At 49.4% G+C, this 17,089-nt stretch overlaps 1 protein-coding gene across 1 annotated transcript in view; it reads right to left on the bottom strand.

Annotated features, from left to right (window-relative positions):
* ARHGEF37 (Rho guanine nucleotide exchange factor (GEF) 37) overlaps positions 1-17,089 on the bottom strand; it is a 50,049-nt gene that overhangs the window by 1,723 nt on the left and 31,237 nt on the right. Inside the window, exons 5-12 of the mRNA XM_011931535.1 lie at positions 14,111-14,310; positions 12,626-12,756; positions 11,888-11,992; positions 10,470-10,580; positions 9,174-9,503; positions 6,458-6,586; positions 3,650-3,845; positions 1,952-2,109 (exon numbers count right to left, since the gene is read on the bottom strand). Coding sequence (XP_011786925.1) covers positions 1,952-2,109; positions 3,650-3,845; positions 6,458-6,586; positions 9,174-9,503; positions 10,470-10,580; positions 11,888-11,992; positions 12,626-12,756; positions 14,111-14,310 — 1,360 coding nt within the window. The remainder of the gene's footprint in view (positions 1-1,951; positions 2,110-3,649; positions 3,846-6,457; positions 6,587-9,173; positions 9,504-10,469; positions 10,581-11,887; positions 11,993-12,625; positions 12,757-14,110; positions 14,311-17,089) is intronic.

The following is a 17,089-nucleotide window of genomic DNA, read 5'->3' as shown; positions in this document are numbered from 1 at the left end:
CGCGCCCGGCCTCTACAATTATTGTTATTACTGATGGTCAGGCCTCAGGAACATTAAGCACCATGGAAGGGCTGGGATGATCCCGGGCAAGTCCCATAAAATCCCAGAGGAAGCAGTTGATATGCTTGTGTAGATAGACAGCTGAGCTCACCCAAATGAGCCCCTGGATGGGGATTCCCTGAGACACCACCCACATTGACTGGAGCTGGGCGGCAGGGGCACCCTAATTCCTTTCCCCAGAGTCACTGGGGCGGAAGCTGAGCTGGGTGGTCAGGCCCTCCAGTGGGGCTCTGGTGGGCCCTTTGTAGCCCCCGGTGCTTTACTTCTGGCTACTGCTGGAGGATGCTGGTCTGACAGCCTTCCCGGTGGGTGTGGCACAAGCTCTAGAGCAGAGGGTCCCCAGACACCTATGCAGCACTCACAGCCTGCTGCAGGCTCCTCCAGCCACCCTGGCCCGAGGCATCCGAGTCTGTCCAGACCCTTTCTGTCGTTCCTGCTTCCTCTGCGGTGCACCCCCCACCACCCTCAACTGCCAATCACTGTGAGAGCAGCCACCATTGAGGGAGGTTCACAATACATGCAGCCCAGCTTTACTGTCTCATCCCATCCTTCCAACATCCCATTGAACTTCTTCCCCGCTCATGGACACCATCCCTGCAAAGCCAAATCGTTTAATGGCTTCCAAACACTTTATTTTTCAGATATAATTCGCATTCTATAATACTCACCCTTTTAAAGTGTACTATTCAGAGGTGTTTAGTATATTTACAGATACATGCAACTCTCCCCACTATCTAATTCCAGAACATTTTCATCACCCCCAAAAAGAAATCTCACACCAGTTAGCAGTCCTCGTTCCCCACCTCCCACCCCCAGCTCCTGCCAAACACTCATTCAGCTTCTATCTCTATGGATTTGCCCATTCTGGACAACCACATAATGGAATCCTATGTGGCCTTTTGCATCTGACTTTGTTCACTTAGCAGCATGTGTTCAAGGCTTGTCTGTGCTGCAGCATGTACTGGTGCTTCATTCCTCTCTATGGCTGAATAATATTCCATTGTATGAAGAGCTCGCATTGTGTTTATCCATTCATGTTGATGGGCCTGTGGGTTGTTTCTACCTTTTGGCTGCAATGAATAATGCCACCATGAACATGCATACACATGCTGCCCATTGCTCTTCAGAGAAAGATTGAGACTGACACCCTTGCCAAAGCCACAAGGCCCTACTGGCCTGTCCCTGCCCACCTCTCCAGCAGGATGACATCCCAGTCTGTCCCCTTTCTTCTCCGGCCCCACAGGCTTCATTTGGTTCCTCATGCACCTCCTACCCTCTCCTGTCACCGGGCCTTTTCTGCTGAGCTCTTTCCGTCTGCACCCCAGTACACCCTCTTTATCCAATTAATTCCCTTTCTCCCTTCCTGTTTGAGAAAAAGCACTATTCTTCTCAGCAAAACCTTTCCTGGACCTCTCTACACCTAGGGCTCTGGTACTTCTCTCTACTATTAACTTTAACTTCAGTTAGTCACGCAATTATTTTATCAATCACTGTTTCCCCTACTCTCAGATTAGAAGTTTGAGGGAAGCACAGACCATGATTTCGTCTTGCTCATCATTGTATCTCTCATCTAGTACAGTGCCTGGCAAATATTGAATGAATGAATGAATGAATGAATGAATGAATGAATGAATGAATGAATCTCACTTGCCCTGCTGATGGGGAACGAGGAGTTAGTTCTCTGTGGTTGCTGTAGTAGGGGCTGGAGGCCCCTTTCTTCAGGTCCCACTCCTGGCTGGGACACTGGCATGGCCACTGATCAAGGCCTTGGTCTCACAGAGTGGCAGCTCCACCAGATAGGAGGGGCATAGACTTTGAGAGAGAAGGAAAATCCAAGCCACAGTCCAGACGGCCAAGGGGAGAGAAGCCCCTAGCCCTCTCCCATACTCACCTGGTTCACGGTGGGAATAGAGGGCGCTGGAGCTGGGCTGGGCTCCGGTGTTAGACATCGGGGATCTTTGTTCAGCCCCACCTGCCTTCTGAGCTCCTCTGCACTGGGGACCACATGGTACAGCTGCAGTTTCCCAGCTGGCACATACCCACGATGTCCTAGGGAGCATGCAGAAGGTTAGCGGACTGCAGGCCACCTTCCCGTCTCTTTTAATGGGGAAGAAAATCAATGGATGTAAATGTCTCCAACACAGCTTCTCAACACCCAAGAGAACCTGAAAAGGTCATCTAGGAACCCTGAACCCCCCTGCCCCACACTCACTGTTTCTGGTTTCTGCTTACACACCCCAGTGATGGGGGGCTCGTTCCCTACTGGACAGCCCACTCCATTTGATCAACTATGATAAAGATTAAAATTTTGTCCCTGGACTGGCATGAAAACTGCTCTCCTGATGAGCCGCCAGCTCCCATGCGCCTCTGGTGTCTGCCCAGAGTAAGAGCTGCTTCCTCTCCCCAGGACTGCCTTTCCCAGGAGGCAGACTGCCTTTCTTCTCTCCACGTGACCTCAGTTCCTTCGTGTGTAGCAACTAGTCCAGTGCTGTTCTGATTGATGTCGTTATGAATGGCTATCACTTCCTGAGGGCGTGCCAAACTACAGAGCCAGCATTTGATTACATAGTCTTCACATCAACTCTTTTGAGAGCAGCCAGTAATATCATCTCCATTTTATGTTGAACCAGGCAAGCTCAGATAGGCTGCACAACTTCCCTGAGATCACACGGTCAGCAAAGTGGTGGAGCTGGAATCCAAATCCAGTCCTCTTGGCCTCGGGGGCCTTGCTTAATTCCCCTTTCTATTGTTCCCACCTTAAGTCATGGAAGTGCTGTTTCATGACTTCTGTCTGATTTGTACTGCTTTCTTAATTTTTTAATTGATTCACTTTTTAAAACTTCATCTTGTACTATATAATAATATGATTATAATCATAGAATTATGGACTACTTATCTTTTTTCTAATACACATTAAAATGCTTCAGTAACAATTATAATACACTGTCTGAAGGGGGAAAAACTGTCTGTGGATCCCCTGACAATAATCTCATGCACCCCTCATCTTGTGGGTCACACACCCCTCTTCGGAAGATGCTCTCCTGGGCCCTCTCACCTGGATTCATGGTGCCACTTCCCTCCAGCCCAGTTCCCAGTTACAGTGGGGCACCCAGACCTCAGCAGCACTCCCCGAGGCCATGACCAGTACTGAGTGCACAGGATGACCGCTCCCCTCATTCTGCACATCAGACTTCTGGCAGTGCAGCCAGGGTCCAAGCATTCTATCTCTGTGCCCATCTCCCTCTTTCAGGGTGGTCCTGGAGTTCTCTCCATATAGCCCTGTTGACCCCAGTGGTCTGCAAGGCCCTCCAGGCAGGGCCTTGTCTCATAAGCTCAGCGCCCAGCACACCATAGGTGCTTCATGATAGACCCTGTGATGAACGCCTGAATTTCTCTTGTTGGTTTTTCATGCCCCACGGAGTCACTCAAAGCTGACTGTGCCCTCAGCCCTGTGTGTATCACTTGTGCCTACTCCCATCCTGGAATGCACAGCCAGACTTTGGCCCACAAGAGTGCCCGGGTCTCTGCACTGGCTTCTGTGGGGTGGTTTTCCCAGAAGGAGAAGAAGGGCTCACAAAGGCCCACGTACCCCCGGTGTCCACCAGCCAGCGGCTGCTGTTGCCTTTGGTGTCCTTGTTTTGAAGGAGGGCCACAATTTGGCCCCGAGGCAGAGTCAGGTCCAGAGTCCCAGTCCCACTGATGTTGCTTGTCACCTGGTACAGCTTCCCAGGGCCATACCTGCTCAGGAGAGCCTGCACCTGGCGTTCAGACCCTGGAAGGAGCGGCTGGGAGAGGAGGAGCAGAGACAGACACAAGTTCTTGAATAAACCTGTCAAAGCTGGCACCCACATTTGCCCACATTTTGAGAGCCAGGAGTACTGGGCCTGATCCTAACTCTGCCACTGAAGGGCCCACCCCGATCAGGGCAACAGGGCCCTCACTAGCAGATGGCTGGCTCTTAGCTGCCAATGGCATTTTGAAAGAAACTTCTAATTTCTGGGATTCTCTAAAATTCCAATTCAAGTTCTGAAATCTCTCAATTACTGAACTCCTAGGATTGGGCCCTAAGTTCTGCCCATACCATCAGGCTAAGTTATCCCATGGTAGAATGCCTTGGACAGGTCTTTCAATTCCATCAGAATGTGAGTTTCGTGTGGGCACCAGACCTTATTCATCTGGTTTCTTAAATAGCCAGCCAGGGCCAGCACATGATGGATTTCACATACACACGAATGAGGGCATGTAACCTTTGATTCCATGGGTTTTCAGTCCACAGGCATTTATGGAGTACCTGCCATTTACAGGGCACTGTGGAAAACTTGGTGAATGGTGTAGTAGAAACACAGGAGAGAGTTTTACCTAGATGAAAATTGCCATCTAGCTGGAAAGAATGATTCGTTGGCACTTCCAGTTTATCCAAAAATCTCCTGGCATTTTCTGTTTTTCCATTCCATGATACTGCTTCCAGAAGAGTATCAACAAGGAGAGACTCAGGGATGCTTATCCCCTTTTTGTAAAATCAATAAGAAACTAAATATGCCAAATACATATTTACTTTCTGTCTTAAGAGAGGTGTGTGTGTGTGTGTGTGTGTGTGTGTGTAGAGGTTGGAGGGTGGGAAGGAGTGACTCCTCCTACCACTGTGCAACACATATTGGGATTCTAGATGTTTCCATTTGTTTTTTGTTTGTTTGTTTTTCTGCATCTTTTAACTTTTCCACAATAAGTATGGATTGCTTTCCCAATAAGAAACATGTCATTGTAATTTGTTTTGAGAGAAAAAAGAGGTTCCCATGACACGTTCAAGTGGCTACTTTGCTGTTTATCCTCTGCACCCATGCTCTCTCCCCAAGTCTCGGGGCCCATCGGCACGCCCCTAGTCAGTGAGGCCTCTGCTGGGCAAAGCTCTCCATGTAGGGTAGGCGGAGGGACAGGTGGGGCCAACGAGGAGTCAGCCTGCAGCCTCGTGGTGGACATCAGGCTGTGATGGTCTCTATGCTTGCGGCCAGGGGTGGGTCAGGTGTGGGCCACTTTTATCTGTCCTGTTCTGCTGGGCTCCCGTTCTTGTCTCTCTGTGTCCCTGGGGCCCCATTCTCCCTCTGAGGAATCTCAGGCCTGTCTCCTGACTCTTCAGTTCACATGATGCATGTGAAGGGACAGTTTCAATTTCTCAGATCCAGATCTTGCCACAGTCTGAGGAGACCCTTCTCCCTACAGCTGCTTCAGTTACTTTTAAAACACAGACCACCTGGGTACACTTTTCAAGTGACTAGAACAGATAACCTCTCCTTATATTTTAAAGGAAAATACATTTGTTAAAAAAGCATTTGGGGCCAGGCGTGGTGGTTCACACCTGTAATCTCAGTACTTTGGGAGGTCGAGGTGGGCGGATCACTTGAGGTCAGAGGGCAGGAGTTTGAGACCAGCCTGGCCAACATGGTGAAATCCTGTCTCTACTAAAAATACAAAAATCAGCCAGGCGTAGTAGTGGGCGCCTGTAATCCCAGCTACTTGGGAGGCTGAGGCAGGAGACCTGCTTGAACCTGAGAGGTGGAGGTTGCAATAAGCTACGATCACACCACTGTAATCTACCCTGGGTGACAGTGTGAAACTCCATCTCAAAAAAACAAAAACAAAAACGAAAGCATTTGGTCAGCCAAAGCTTTGTAAACCATCATGCAGCTGAAATACTGTTCTTTACAATAAAAAATACCATAGCAATAGGAAATTTAAATGACATATCCAAACTTTTTATTTATGTTGAATGCTCATGTTGAAGCTGGCGTTAGAAGGCAGGGAAGCAAAAGGATACCTTTGCTTGGCTCACTGCAACCTCCGCCTCCCAGGCTCAAGCAATTCTTCTGCCTCAGCCTCCCAAGTAGCTGGAATTACAGGTGCACACCACCATACTCAGCTAATTTTTGTATTTTTAATAGAGACAGGGTTTTGCCATGTTGGCCAGGCGGGTCTTGAACTCTTGGCCTCAAGTGATCCACCCACCTCAGCCTCCCAAAGTGCTGGGATTACAGGTGTGAGCTACCATGCCCAGACAAGGATACCTTCTGATGACAATCTGAAGAAGTTCTAGGTTTTTGGATGTCAATGCCAGTTGCCCATTATTATGTCTAACTTCACTTAACACTAAAATGTTTGGGTTTTCTTTTTCTTGACTCAGAAGTTCTGTGCTGTTCTTCTACTTCTTGGATGTAAAGAGTATGTATGTATCTGGGTGTCCCCCCAACCCCCAGCTCAAAGAGAAAGGAGAGAGAACATATTTCCATGGATAACAGGAAACGTTGGGGGACAAAAAAGGAAAGGAAAGAGGGGATGGATGGAGACTCACCCTACAGGCCAGTGAAGAACTGGACAGTCTTTGGGGTGGAGGAAGGATGCTTACCTGTGTGGTGGGAGGTGGCAGCACTTTCTCAAAGGTCTCTTGAAAGGAGCAAAGCTGGTTATTCGTCCGGCCTAGTGCGTCCTCCACCAGCTTCCTGAAGGCAGGCTCTGGGACGTGGTGGTGGGGCAGCTAAGTGGGGACAGACACTGTCAACAGAGCTGGACAAGAGGGGACAAGGAGATCCCTGGCTTGGTTTGGGTTTATGTTACTTTCAACCCACGGAGTTCTGAGTGATACTCTGTCCTGAGACCTTGACCCTGTGCAGGATCACTTGCATTTTCATCAGACAACCTAGGAGTGACTGAGACCCCACAGCTTGTCACCAAACTCACAGCTTGTCACCAAACTCACTGCTCTCAGTGCTGACCTAGAGCCTTCCTCCTACCAGGATGCAGAGAGACTGAGGTTTCTGGCTGCAGCCTTTCCCAGGCTCCACATGGACAGGCCAGGTGCATGGACCACAGGACACAGATAAGGCAGGCTGGCAGCTGTCACCAGCAGACTCTGACAGGCCAATCAGGAAGCACCCTTACTTTCTGCTTTTAAAAACATGACCACCTCTCTACTGGCATCCCCAAACACTCCCCAGCTCTGCACATCCCAGCTTTAATGCAAGGGGCTGGGGCAGCTCAGGAGAGAAAACCTCTAGGTTACAGGAGAAGGAAAAGATCACCTCATCAGATTTGCTCTTCTGCCCTCAAGGAAGAGAAACACTTCTTTTACTGATGGTTCAGGCCTAATTCAATTCGCAGAGTGTCTGGGACAGAACTCTGTGAGGGCCAAAAAGAGGAAAAGCTTGCAGTCCCAGTACCCCTGCTTGAGGAGAAACACATTCATGGATCCCTGCAGCAAAAGGCAGGCTCTGGAAAGTACTGGGCACAGTTCCATCCACAGGGCTGCTGGAGTACAGAGAATAGGGAGATGACTTCTCCCCCCCGGGAGATGGGGAGCTCTGAGAGCTTCGTGGAGAGACTCATTCATCTGCTACCTGTTTGGGGAGCTCCTACTCTATGCCAGACAGTGAAAGTGCTGAGGGACAATGGAGAGCAGCATTCTTTTTTTTTTTTTTTTTTTTTGTTGAGACGGAGTCTCGCTCTGTCGCCCAGGCTGGAGTGCAGTGGCCAGATCTCAGCTCACTGCAAGCTCCGCCTCCCGGGTTTACGCCATTCTCCTGCCTCAGCCTCCCAAGTAGCTGGGACTACAGGCGCCCGCCACCTCGCCCGGCTAGTTTTTTGTATTTTTAGTAGAGACGGGGTTTCACCGTGTTAGCCAGGATGGTCTCGATCTCCTGACCTCGTGATCCGCCCGTCTCGGCCTCCCAAAGTGCTGGGATTACAGGCTTGAGCCACCGCGCCCGGCCGAGAGCAGCATTCTAAGCTGAGGCAGGCATCTGTGCAGAGTGGCCACATTCAGCAGCTGTGTGCTGGAGGGGAGGGCTGTGGGCTGGAAAGGAGACGGGGTGGGGAAGGCAAATCTTAGTAGAATTTTCATGCAAAGAATTGAACGGGGAAAAGCTGAGCTGGAAATCGTGACACACAGGAAACAGCGTGTGATAGGAGGAGTATTGAAATTGCTCCCTGGCCGGGCGCGGTGCCTCATCCCTGTAATCCCAGCATTTTGGGAGGCCAAGGCGGGCGAATCATGAGGTCAGGAGACTGAGACCATCCTGGCTAACGCAGTGAAACCCCATCTCTACTAAAAATACAAAAAATTTGCTGGGCGTAATGGCGGGCGCCTGTAGTCCCAGCTACTTGGGAGGCTGAGGCAGGAGAATGGTGTGAACCCGGGAGGTGGAGCTTGCAGTGAGCCGAGATTGTGCCACTGCACTCCAGTCTGGGTGACAGAGCAAGACTCTGTCTCAAAAAAAAAAGAAAAGAAAAGAAAAGAAATTGCTCCCAAGGTTGGACCCAACAGCAATTCAGCTCTGATGTTGACATCTGAGAGCAAGGTCTGGAAACAGTTGGGTATTCCTTCCTGTATCAGCCCCAGTCTTCCAAATTCTAAAATCAAAGTTTGCATTTGGAGGTTTATCCAAACCTCTGTGGAACCTATTTACGCTTTCAGCCGGTAGCTCCTTTTACAGGCTCTTAAGTGTTGTGGTTGAGAGTCCAGGCCCTGGAGCTGAACGATCAGAGTTCAAAGCTTGCTATTAGCCATGTGGACCTAGACAAGCTACTTCACCTCTCCGTGCCTTGGCTTCTTTATTTTTAAAATGAGGATCATTATTCCTCCTCTGTAGGGTTGTTGTGAGGATTGGATGAGATCACGCATGGAGAGTGCTCCAAACAGGTACATCCTAAGTACTCATGAGAAGATGGCTGCTAGAAGTCATAATAATAACACTGGCTTCAGACATTTACCCCTTACTGTGTAGAAATGACCTTCTGTCTCTGTCATCAACTTCTAGTACACTCCAGAGATCAATCCCAAGATCTGCTATTGTACCAGCAAAGCTTATTCTGCTTCTGAGTCGTAGGACTTGGGAATGGTCTGGAATCTCAGTCCTATCCTTGCTTTCATGGTCTGACTTCACTAATAGAGGGAGACTGCGCATGAGAGAGATCTGGAAGGTTCCCACCACCTCCTCCTACGTGCCTGATGACCTGTTTTCAGGCCCATCCTCCCTCCATCCTAGCCCATACACACAGCTGGCTGATGGGGCTACAGGGCCTTGCCTGGCTACTCCCCACAGGTGTCCCAGTCCCAGAGGCCTCACCTGGGCCATGCTGCCCTCTGCCCTCTGCAGCACTTGCTTTGCAAGGTCCCTCTGGAGGGTCATGAATGTGCGCAGGATCTGGCCCAGCCACTGCACGACCAGCTGGTTAAACTGCGGGAGCTCAGCCACTAGGAGGGAGTTGAGTGCCTGGTACGTGTGCCGGGCAGCCTCCTCCTGGTAGGTCACGCTGCCCACCTCCAGCAGTTTCTCTTCCAGCCGCTCAAAGTCCAGTAGCTTGTCCAGACGCTTCTTGATCAGGTTCTGAGGACCAAGCAGGGCTTTGGCCAGGCTGCACAGTGGCTGCCACACCAGGCCTTCTAGCCGTTGCTTCTGTGGGGAGAGGTGAGCATGGGAGTCAGGAAAGGAAGTGGCAAAGGGCAGGGGCTGTGAGAAGGGACTTTGGAAGCATGCAGGCCTGGGTTCCAGTCTAATCCCCACTGATTAGCTGGGACCTTTAGCATGTTACCTAACTTCTCTGGGCCTCAATCTGCCCATCTGAAAAATGGGGACGATGCATGTAATGAGCTTAACAGAGTGCCTAGCACAGAGTAGGCATTCAATCTTATATAGCACTTTGAATCATTATTATGCAAAGATCTTGAAAAACTTTTTTTTTTTTTTTTTTTTGAGACAGGGTCTCACTCTGTCTCCCAGGCTGCAGTGCAGCGATGCAATCACAGTTCACTGCAGCCTACCTGTCAGGCTCAAGCGATCCTCCCACCTTAGCACATGCCACCACACCCAGCTAATTTTATGATTATTATTTTTTGTAGAGACAGGGTCTATGTTGCCCATGCTGGTCTCAAACAACTGGGCTCAAGCAATCCTCCTGCCTTGGCCTCCCAAAGTGCTGGGATTTTAGGCATAAGCCACCTTGCCCAGCCTTAGAAAAGATTTTGTATAGAGTGGTGGTCAAGAGTCTTTGGGGCTCAGATCCCAGCTTACCACTGACCATCTGTATAAATGACCCAGGAGGTCACCCCCTCTGAGCCTCAAGGTCTCATCTGCAGAATGGGGCTATTCATAGTAGCCACCCCGAAAACCATATGGTGAGGATTAAATGATGTAAGGAATATAAAGGGCTTAGCATAGAGCCTCACAGATAGTGAGGCTCAGTAAATGCTAGTGGGGGCTATTTTTATCAGTAAAGGGCACTAATAATAATTGCTATGCTGCTGACCACTCACGAAGATTACAGATGTGGCAATTGTGTGAAGTGCCTGATTTCTAAATAGTATTCTTGTAAGCTCTACCACCTGCCTAACAAAGAAAGGAGAAAGGAAATGTTCCACTCACAAACGTCAGGAAGGCCTCGAGCTGAAGGTCTCTTGCCAAATTGCAATACTGCACTGCAGGCCCCTCGGGGATGTCCAGACTGTATTCATGCGGCCTGAAGCAGAGGAAAGTCTGGACCCAGTACCAAGGAGAAACATTGAATCATGGCCAGTCGTGGCCATCTTAGGCTGGAATCCCCTTCCACCACACCTCCTTGAAGAGGTTCTCCAGGCTCTCTACACACCCGCAGTGAGAGGGACAGACAGAGCTGATCCTGTCCTCACACCGCTTAAGCGATCAGAAAGTTCTGCCTTAGACTGAGCCAATACCTTTCTCCTCATTCCAGTGCTTCTTGAATTTCACACATTTACAAGCCACCTTTGTGGGGTCTTTTCTTTTCTTTTCTTTTTGAGATAGGGTCTTACTCTGTCACCTAGGCTGGTGTGCAGTGGCACGATCTTGGCTCACCGCAATCTCCATCTCCCAGGTTCAAGCGATTCTCCCGCCGCCTCAGTCTCCTGAGTAGCTGGGACTACAGGCACGTGACACCATGCCCGGCTAAATTTTTCCATATTTTTAGTAGAGATGAGGTTTCACCATATTGGCCAGGCTGGTCTCGAACTCCTGACCTTAAGTGATCTGCCCACCTCAGCCTCCCAAAGTACTGGGATTACAGGTGTAAGCCACTGCACCCAGTCCATATTCCACATGTTCTATCAATATTTTTCTATAAATCAGCTAACTTTTCCTATTTACATCAATGCAGTAAAAATAAACATGCCTTCATAGCATTTAAATCTTCGTTTAATTAGTTGCTCACATTGACACATCAGGAGATGTCATCAAAAATCTGAAAAATACCTGAATTTCCAGGTATGTTTCTCTTAAAGTCAGAAGAACTGGACCCATATTCTCACCCAGCAACAATCCCGCAGAGCTGAGAAATAGCTGCTCCTTTAGATTTGATTCATGCATTCATTCATTCAGCCCTTCAAATTCCAAATATCATTTTATATTTAAGTCCACTGAAAAGCCTCATAAACAGCCTGTTAGACACTAGGCTCCTATTGCATTGGATTGCCTATTACCTGCACACTTCACTCAGTAGCATTACCTGCCTGGCCCCTTTAGGCACCTGCATTTGTCTCCCCTGCTCTAGGTGCTGGTCTGGCAGGGTTGCTCTGGAGGGCTCTGGTTCCAGTGAATTTTGGCCCTATGTGGTAGGAACTCCAATGGGCTCAGAGCTGCCCCCAGTATAATGATCCGGGGCTGAGGAGTGCTGGCCAGCATTCTTCTGGAGGCAGCCAGAGACAGGATGACCTCATCTGGTTGGTTTCTGAGGCTGGTGCCTTTCCCAGCTTGTAGGCTGGGCCCTGCAAGCCTCCTGCCAGGGGAACCCAGCCCAGACTCACCCCTTATGAACCCTGCAAGGTCCTCACCTGCAGATTGTCCAGGTAAGCAGCCACGTTGTTCTTCAGCTCAGTCACACACAGAGACACCCACTGGAACCTCACTTCTAAATCATCAAATTCTTTGTCTTCTGTCTGAAAGTAATGTGTGTGAGGGTTGAGAATATCCACATGGGGGCAGTGTACACCTGCTCCAGTGTCCCAAGTCCTCCCTGGGACAACCTTTCCACAGACTCGCCCACCAGAGCCGGTTCTCGCAACCCCAAAGCTGAGTGGGCAGTGTAGCTCAGTGGCTTTGCATTCAGAGCATGGAATCGGATACACAAGCATGAACCCCAGTTCATTGGCTTCCTAGCCGTGTGACCCTGGACAGGTGTTTTACCCTCTCTGAGCTTCTGTTTTCTCATGGGGATAGTGGGAACACCTACTTCATTGTGTGAGCATGCTTGGTTCAGAGCAGGCACTGCACCAACCTGCTGAGCTGCTAGAAGCAGCTATTTAGGGCTGGTTCTTTGCCCAAACCCAGAGACCAGCTCTCCTATCTGTGTAAACAGGCCCCAAAGAGAGTGGCCCAAGACACTGGAGAAACCCCTCCACTGGCTCTTTGGAATCAAGTGGGGTGCCACCTCTGCCTCTTCCCAGCACCTCACTCTCTCAGCCTCCGTGTCCTCAGTTCTGAAAGAAGCCTAAGCCCCCTGTCTACCCACTGTGCAGGGCCTGGCCTTGGGGGTGGCTGGGTGTGACTCTTCTTCCCAGGCCCATGCTGACCCTGGGGATCAGCCCCGCCTCCTGCTTCAGCATCTGGCTCAGCCGGGTGGTCTTCTTGGAGAGGGTGTGCGTGTTGATGCGGGCCAGCCGCTCCCGGAGGGTCAGCTGCTCTACCTTGGTGTACTTGGAGGCTGCAATGACACAGAAGAGGGGAAGCACGGTGATCAAGCCGACTCAGGAAAGCAAGTGTCATGGACATACCTGGCTGGGCACCTGCTTGGGCCCTCTGCCCCATTCATCAGGTTGATGAGTCATGCAGGAAAAGCACAGGGTCCTGTATCCGAGGTGTGAGACCTAGCTGTAGAGCTTCCTGCCTGCTTGACTTTGGAAAGTCACCACTCCTTGGGGCCTCAGTTTCCTCATCTGTAAAATGGGACCAGCCACCTTGCAGGATTGCTGGGAGAGTCACCTAAGACAGAGGGTCTGAATGAACTTTCTAAAGAAGAACCCAGGGAGAAGAGATTTGCCTGGGGTCCCTCAGCCACTTTGAGCCAGGCCATCTGGGAGCCACGCTTCCCGGTCCTGACTCAGTGCTTCCTACTGATCTGTCGTAGGATGGAGAAGCAGGTGGGGAGGAAATCCAAAGCTGCTAAATATAGTGTAGCATGGTGGTGAAGACTCCAGGCCTGAGTGTGAAACCTGGTTCTGTCCCTTACCAGTTCGGTGATAGGAAGCAAGTGATGTATGCTCTCAAAAACCAAATGTGATGTTGAAGGAAAAAGCACGGCACAGCCAGCCCTTAGTAAACATTAGCTGAATTGCCATTTGTATATTGTCTCAGTCACGTAATTGAGTTTCTCTTCACTTGGGACACTGCTTCATTTTCCAAACCTTTCTGTTTTAATAACCTGAGGGGCAGGGGTTCCCCTCTCCCCAGATATATGCACAGCTCTTTACCTCCCCAGTATTGGTTTCTCCTCCACAGTGTGGCAGTCATGTGGTTTGGATGAGATTGATCTCACTTTAGCTCAAGGGGTGGGTTGCTGACTGACACAAGCCAATCTATATAATTCCAACCCCCTGGCAACAGTGATTGATTCAAAGAAGGGCACATATCCTAGGCCTAAGTCAATCAGTTCACAACGCCCTAACTATGATGATTAGTTCAGGGTAAGTACATGACCCAGGTTGGTCCTATCAAAGAGAAGCTTTGATTTAATTTTTGTGGCTAAGGGGGAAAAAAATCCTGCCTTACCCTGGTAAGTATGGTGTGCAGCTGTGAGTCTTGGAACAGCCACAACTTACTATTATGAGGCAAGCCAGCCTGAAGATGAAGCTGATACAGAGTAAAGAGCAGAGACAAGGGAGTTACAGGGAAATGGAGCCAGCACCCTGATCGAACCCTACCTAAGGCTTGCCTTACCTCTGGATTTATAGTTATGTAAGCCACTACATTCTCTTTACGGGTGAAGCTGATTTTAGATAAATTTTCTGTAACTGGAAGCATTCCCACTAATGTGTCCTCTTAAATGCCCAAGTCCTTACCCACTTCCTTGCGCATCTTGTACTCATTGATATTGGTGTTCACGTCCTGGAGGGCAGAGACAGCCCTCTGAAGGACAGGGTAGGCACTGGCATCAGGGACTGTGTTCTCCAGGATTTTCTGCAGCAGCAATGGGTACCTGGTGATCCTCTGCAGAGGAATTACCAGCAAGAAACTGAGGCCTGAAGATCCAGCTTGCGGCCTGAAGGAGAAGGCTGGTATTAGGCAGGTAAAGCCCACCCTTTGGAGGACCAGGGGGCCTGGGCTCTAGTCCTCACCTACCATTTAGCTCACTGTGTGATCTCAGGCAAGTCACCCTCCCTCTGTGGTCCTCCAGTTCCTCACCTGTAACTTGTGAGTTCTAGATGTTAGGCAGGCAGTGACAGTTCTGGGCCTTGGTTTCCCATCTGTCCCAAATCGAGCGTTCAAGCTCTCTGCCCTCAGCTTGCTCGGCCTCTCCACAGCAGACACGACTGACACCCTTGCTCTTGAAACACTTTCTTCTTCTGGCCCCAGAGACACCCTCTGTCCTGCTTCTCCTCATACTCTGCAGGCAGCTCTCTCAGCCTCCTTTGCTGGTCTCTCCAATGCCGGAGTGTCCTGGGTGTCTTCTCCTCCCTCTCTCCACTTTTTCTTAGTGACCTCATTTGGTCCTATGGCTTTAAACACATCCCAAGCCCAGATCTCCACCTCCAACTTCTGTTCCAGAGCTCCAGACTGACACATACAACTGGATCCTTGACATCTCTGCTCAGATATGTCCCGAGCGCAACTCAACTGTGTTGGGTATCCACATGATATCTTATTTAATAGAATCGTCTGCTGCCTTAAAGAAATGTTCTTGTTTTTGTTTGTTTGTTTTTGTTTTGTTTTTTGAGATGGAGTCTCACTCTGTCACCAGGCTGGAATGTAGTGGTGTGATCTCAGTTCACTGCAACCTCCGCCTCCCAGGTTCAAGTGGTTCTCCTGCCTCAGCCTTCCGAGTAGCTGGGATTACAGGTGCCCACCACCACGTCAAGTTAATTTTTTTGTATTTTTAGGAGAGACAGGGTTTCACCATGTTGGCCAGGATGGTCTCGATCTCTTGACCTCATGATTTGCCCACCTTGGACTCCCACAGTGCTGGGATTACAGGCGTGAGCCACTGTACCCGGCCAAAAAAAAAGTTCTTAAAAATCACAGGAACTTAATTTTTAGAGATGTATTTAAAGTATTTAGGGGTAAAAAGTCATAATATCTACAATTTCCTTCAAATTGGCATAAAAATAGATAAAGCAAACAGCAAAATGTTAACAGTTGTTAACACTTATTAATTTTAGGTGGTGGGTATGTATCTATTACATTATACTATTTTCTATAGTTTGAAACTTTTTATGAAAAAAAGTTAAAAAAAATGATTGCTTGAGGCCAGGAGTTCAAGACCAGCCTGGGCAACATACCATGACCTCTGTCTCAAAAAAAAAAAGAAAAAGAAATTCACCAGGCATGGTGGCTACTCAGGAGGTTAACACAGGAGGATTGCCTAAGCCCAGGAGTATGAGAATACACTGACCTGTGATCATGCTACTGTACTCCAGCCTGGGCAACAAAGCAAGACCTCATCTTGAAAAAAAAAAAAAAAGTGAAAACAAAACAAAACTCTGGAACTAATGGTGCCAAGGTCCCTTCCAGATACACCATTGATGCATGGATGACTAGTTATAGTCTCCTTCTTAAGGATGTCTGAAATTTCATCCAGAGTCCCCAAGTGAATGGCATCTGGGAAGGGGCTCCACAGTCTTTTTTTGATCATGACCAGTAGCCCCTAGGCCCAGCTTGGAGAAAGTCACAAAGGTTTCAAATCTCAGCCATCTAAGTGTACCTTGAGTCCTTGAAGACTCAACCAATGCTGCTCAGGACCTTTCTCTGGGCCCTCCCTGATGATACTTGTGCCTCTGGCTCTCCCTCCTTAGGAAAATCTCCAGACCAAATGTCCAGGAAAGATCAGCCATGAAGCTAAGAACAGGCAGAGCAGGTGGGAGCCCCTCAGAAGCTGCAGGGGGCAGGATTACCCATCAGGAGACGCCTACGCTGGCCATCTGCTCTCACCAAGGGTGTCCAGGGGCTTGGCTGACTGTGGGCAGGGAGGGTGGAAACCACTGCCAGGTATTTGCAAAACTCCATCCTCTGGGCTTCCTTTCCATGGGAAAGAGCCAACTGTCTCCCAGGGACAACTGTCAACTCACAAATTAGAGTGCAAGCGTCCTGAAAGAGATGATCGTGTATTTTCCTCATAACCACGAAGGGATTACCAAAGAATGAGAGCATCCGCTCACATTTACAGACTTTCTAAGGTAATTTGGACAATACTTTTTTATGCAGCTTTTCAGATAGGCAACAGAAATTGAAAGCTGATACACAGAGCTGGGTGAGGGTGGAAAAACAGGCCTTCGTACATTCTCTCGGTGGGAGTATCAACTGGCAAGATCTTGGAGAGGCAGAGGAGTTCGGCAATTTGTAAAGGGTACAAACCCTTTCTTTCTTTCTTTCTTTTTTTTTTGAGATGGAGTCTCGCTCTGTCACCCAGGCTGGAGTGCAGTGGTGGGATCTCAGCTCACTGCAAGCTCCGCCTCCCGGGTTCACGCCATTCTCCTGCCTCAGCCTCCTGAGTAGCTGGGACTACAGGCGCCCACCACCTCGCCCGGCTAGTTTTTTTTTTTTTCGTTGGGGCGGGGTTTCACCGTGTTAGCCAGGATGGTCTCGATCTTCTGACCTCGTGATCCACCCGTCTCGGCCTCCCAAAGTGCTGGGATTACAGGCTTGAGCCACCACGCCCGGCCCACAAACCCTTTCTTCCATCAATCCCATCCTAGAAATATACCCACAGAAATCCAAACTCAAGTGAGCAAAGATAAAGGTACAAGTTGTTCAGCGACTCTATTTGAGTTAGTAAATAATTGGAAACAACCCAAATATCCTTCAATAGAGGAATGGCCAAATAA

The sequence above is a fragment of the Colobus angolensis genome, unplaced genomic scaffold (assembly GCF_000951035.1).
Source record: "Colobus angolensis palliatus isolate OR3802 unplaced genomic scaffold, Cang.pa_1.0 Scaffold90, whole genome shotgun sequence".
NCBI lineage: Eukaryota > Metazoa > Chordata > Mammalia > Primates > Cercopithecidae > Colobus > Colobus angolensis.
This window is presented reverse-complemented; position numbering and strand designations above follow the sequence as displayed.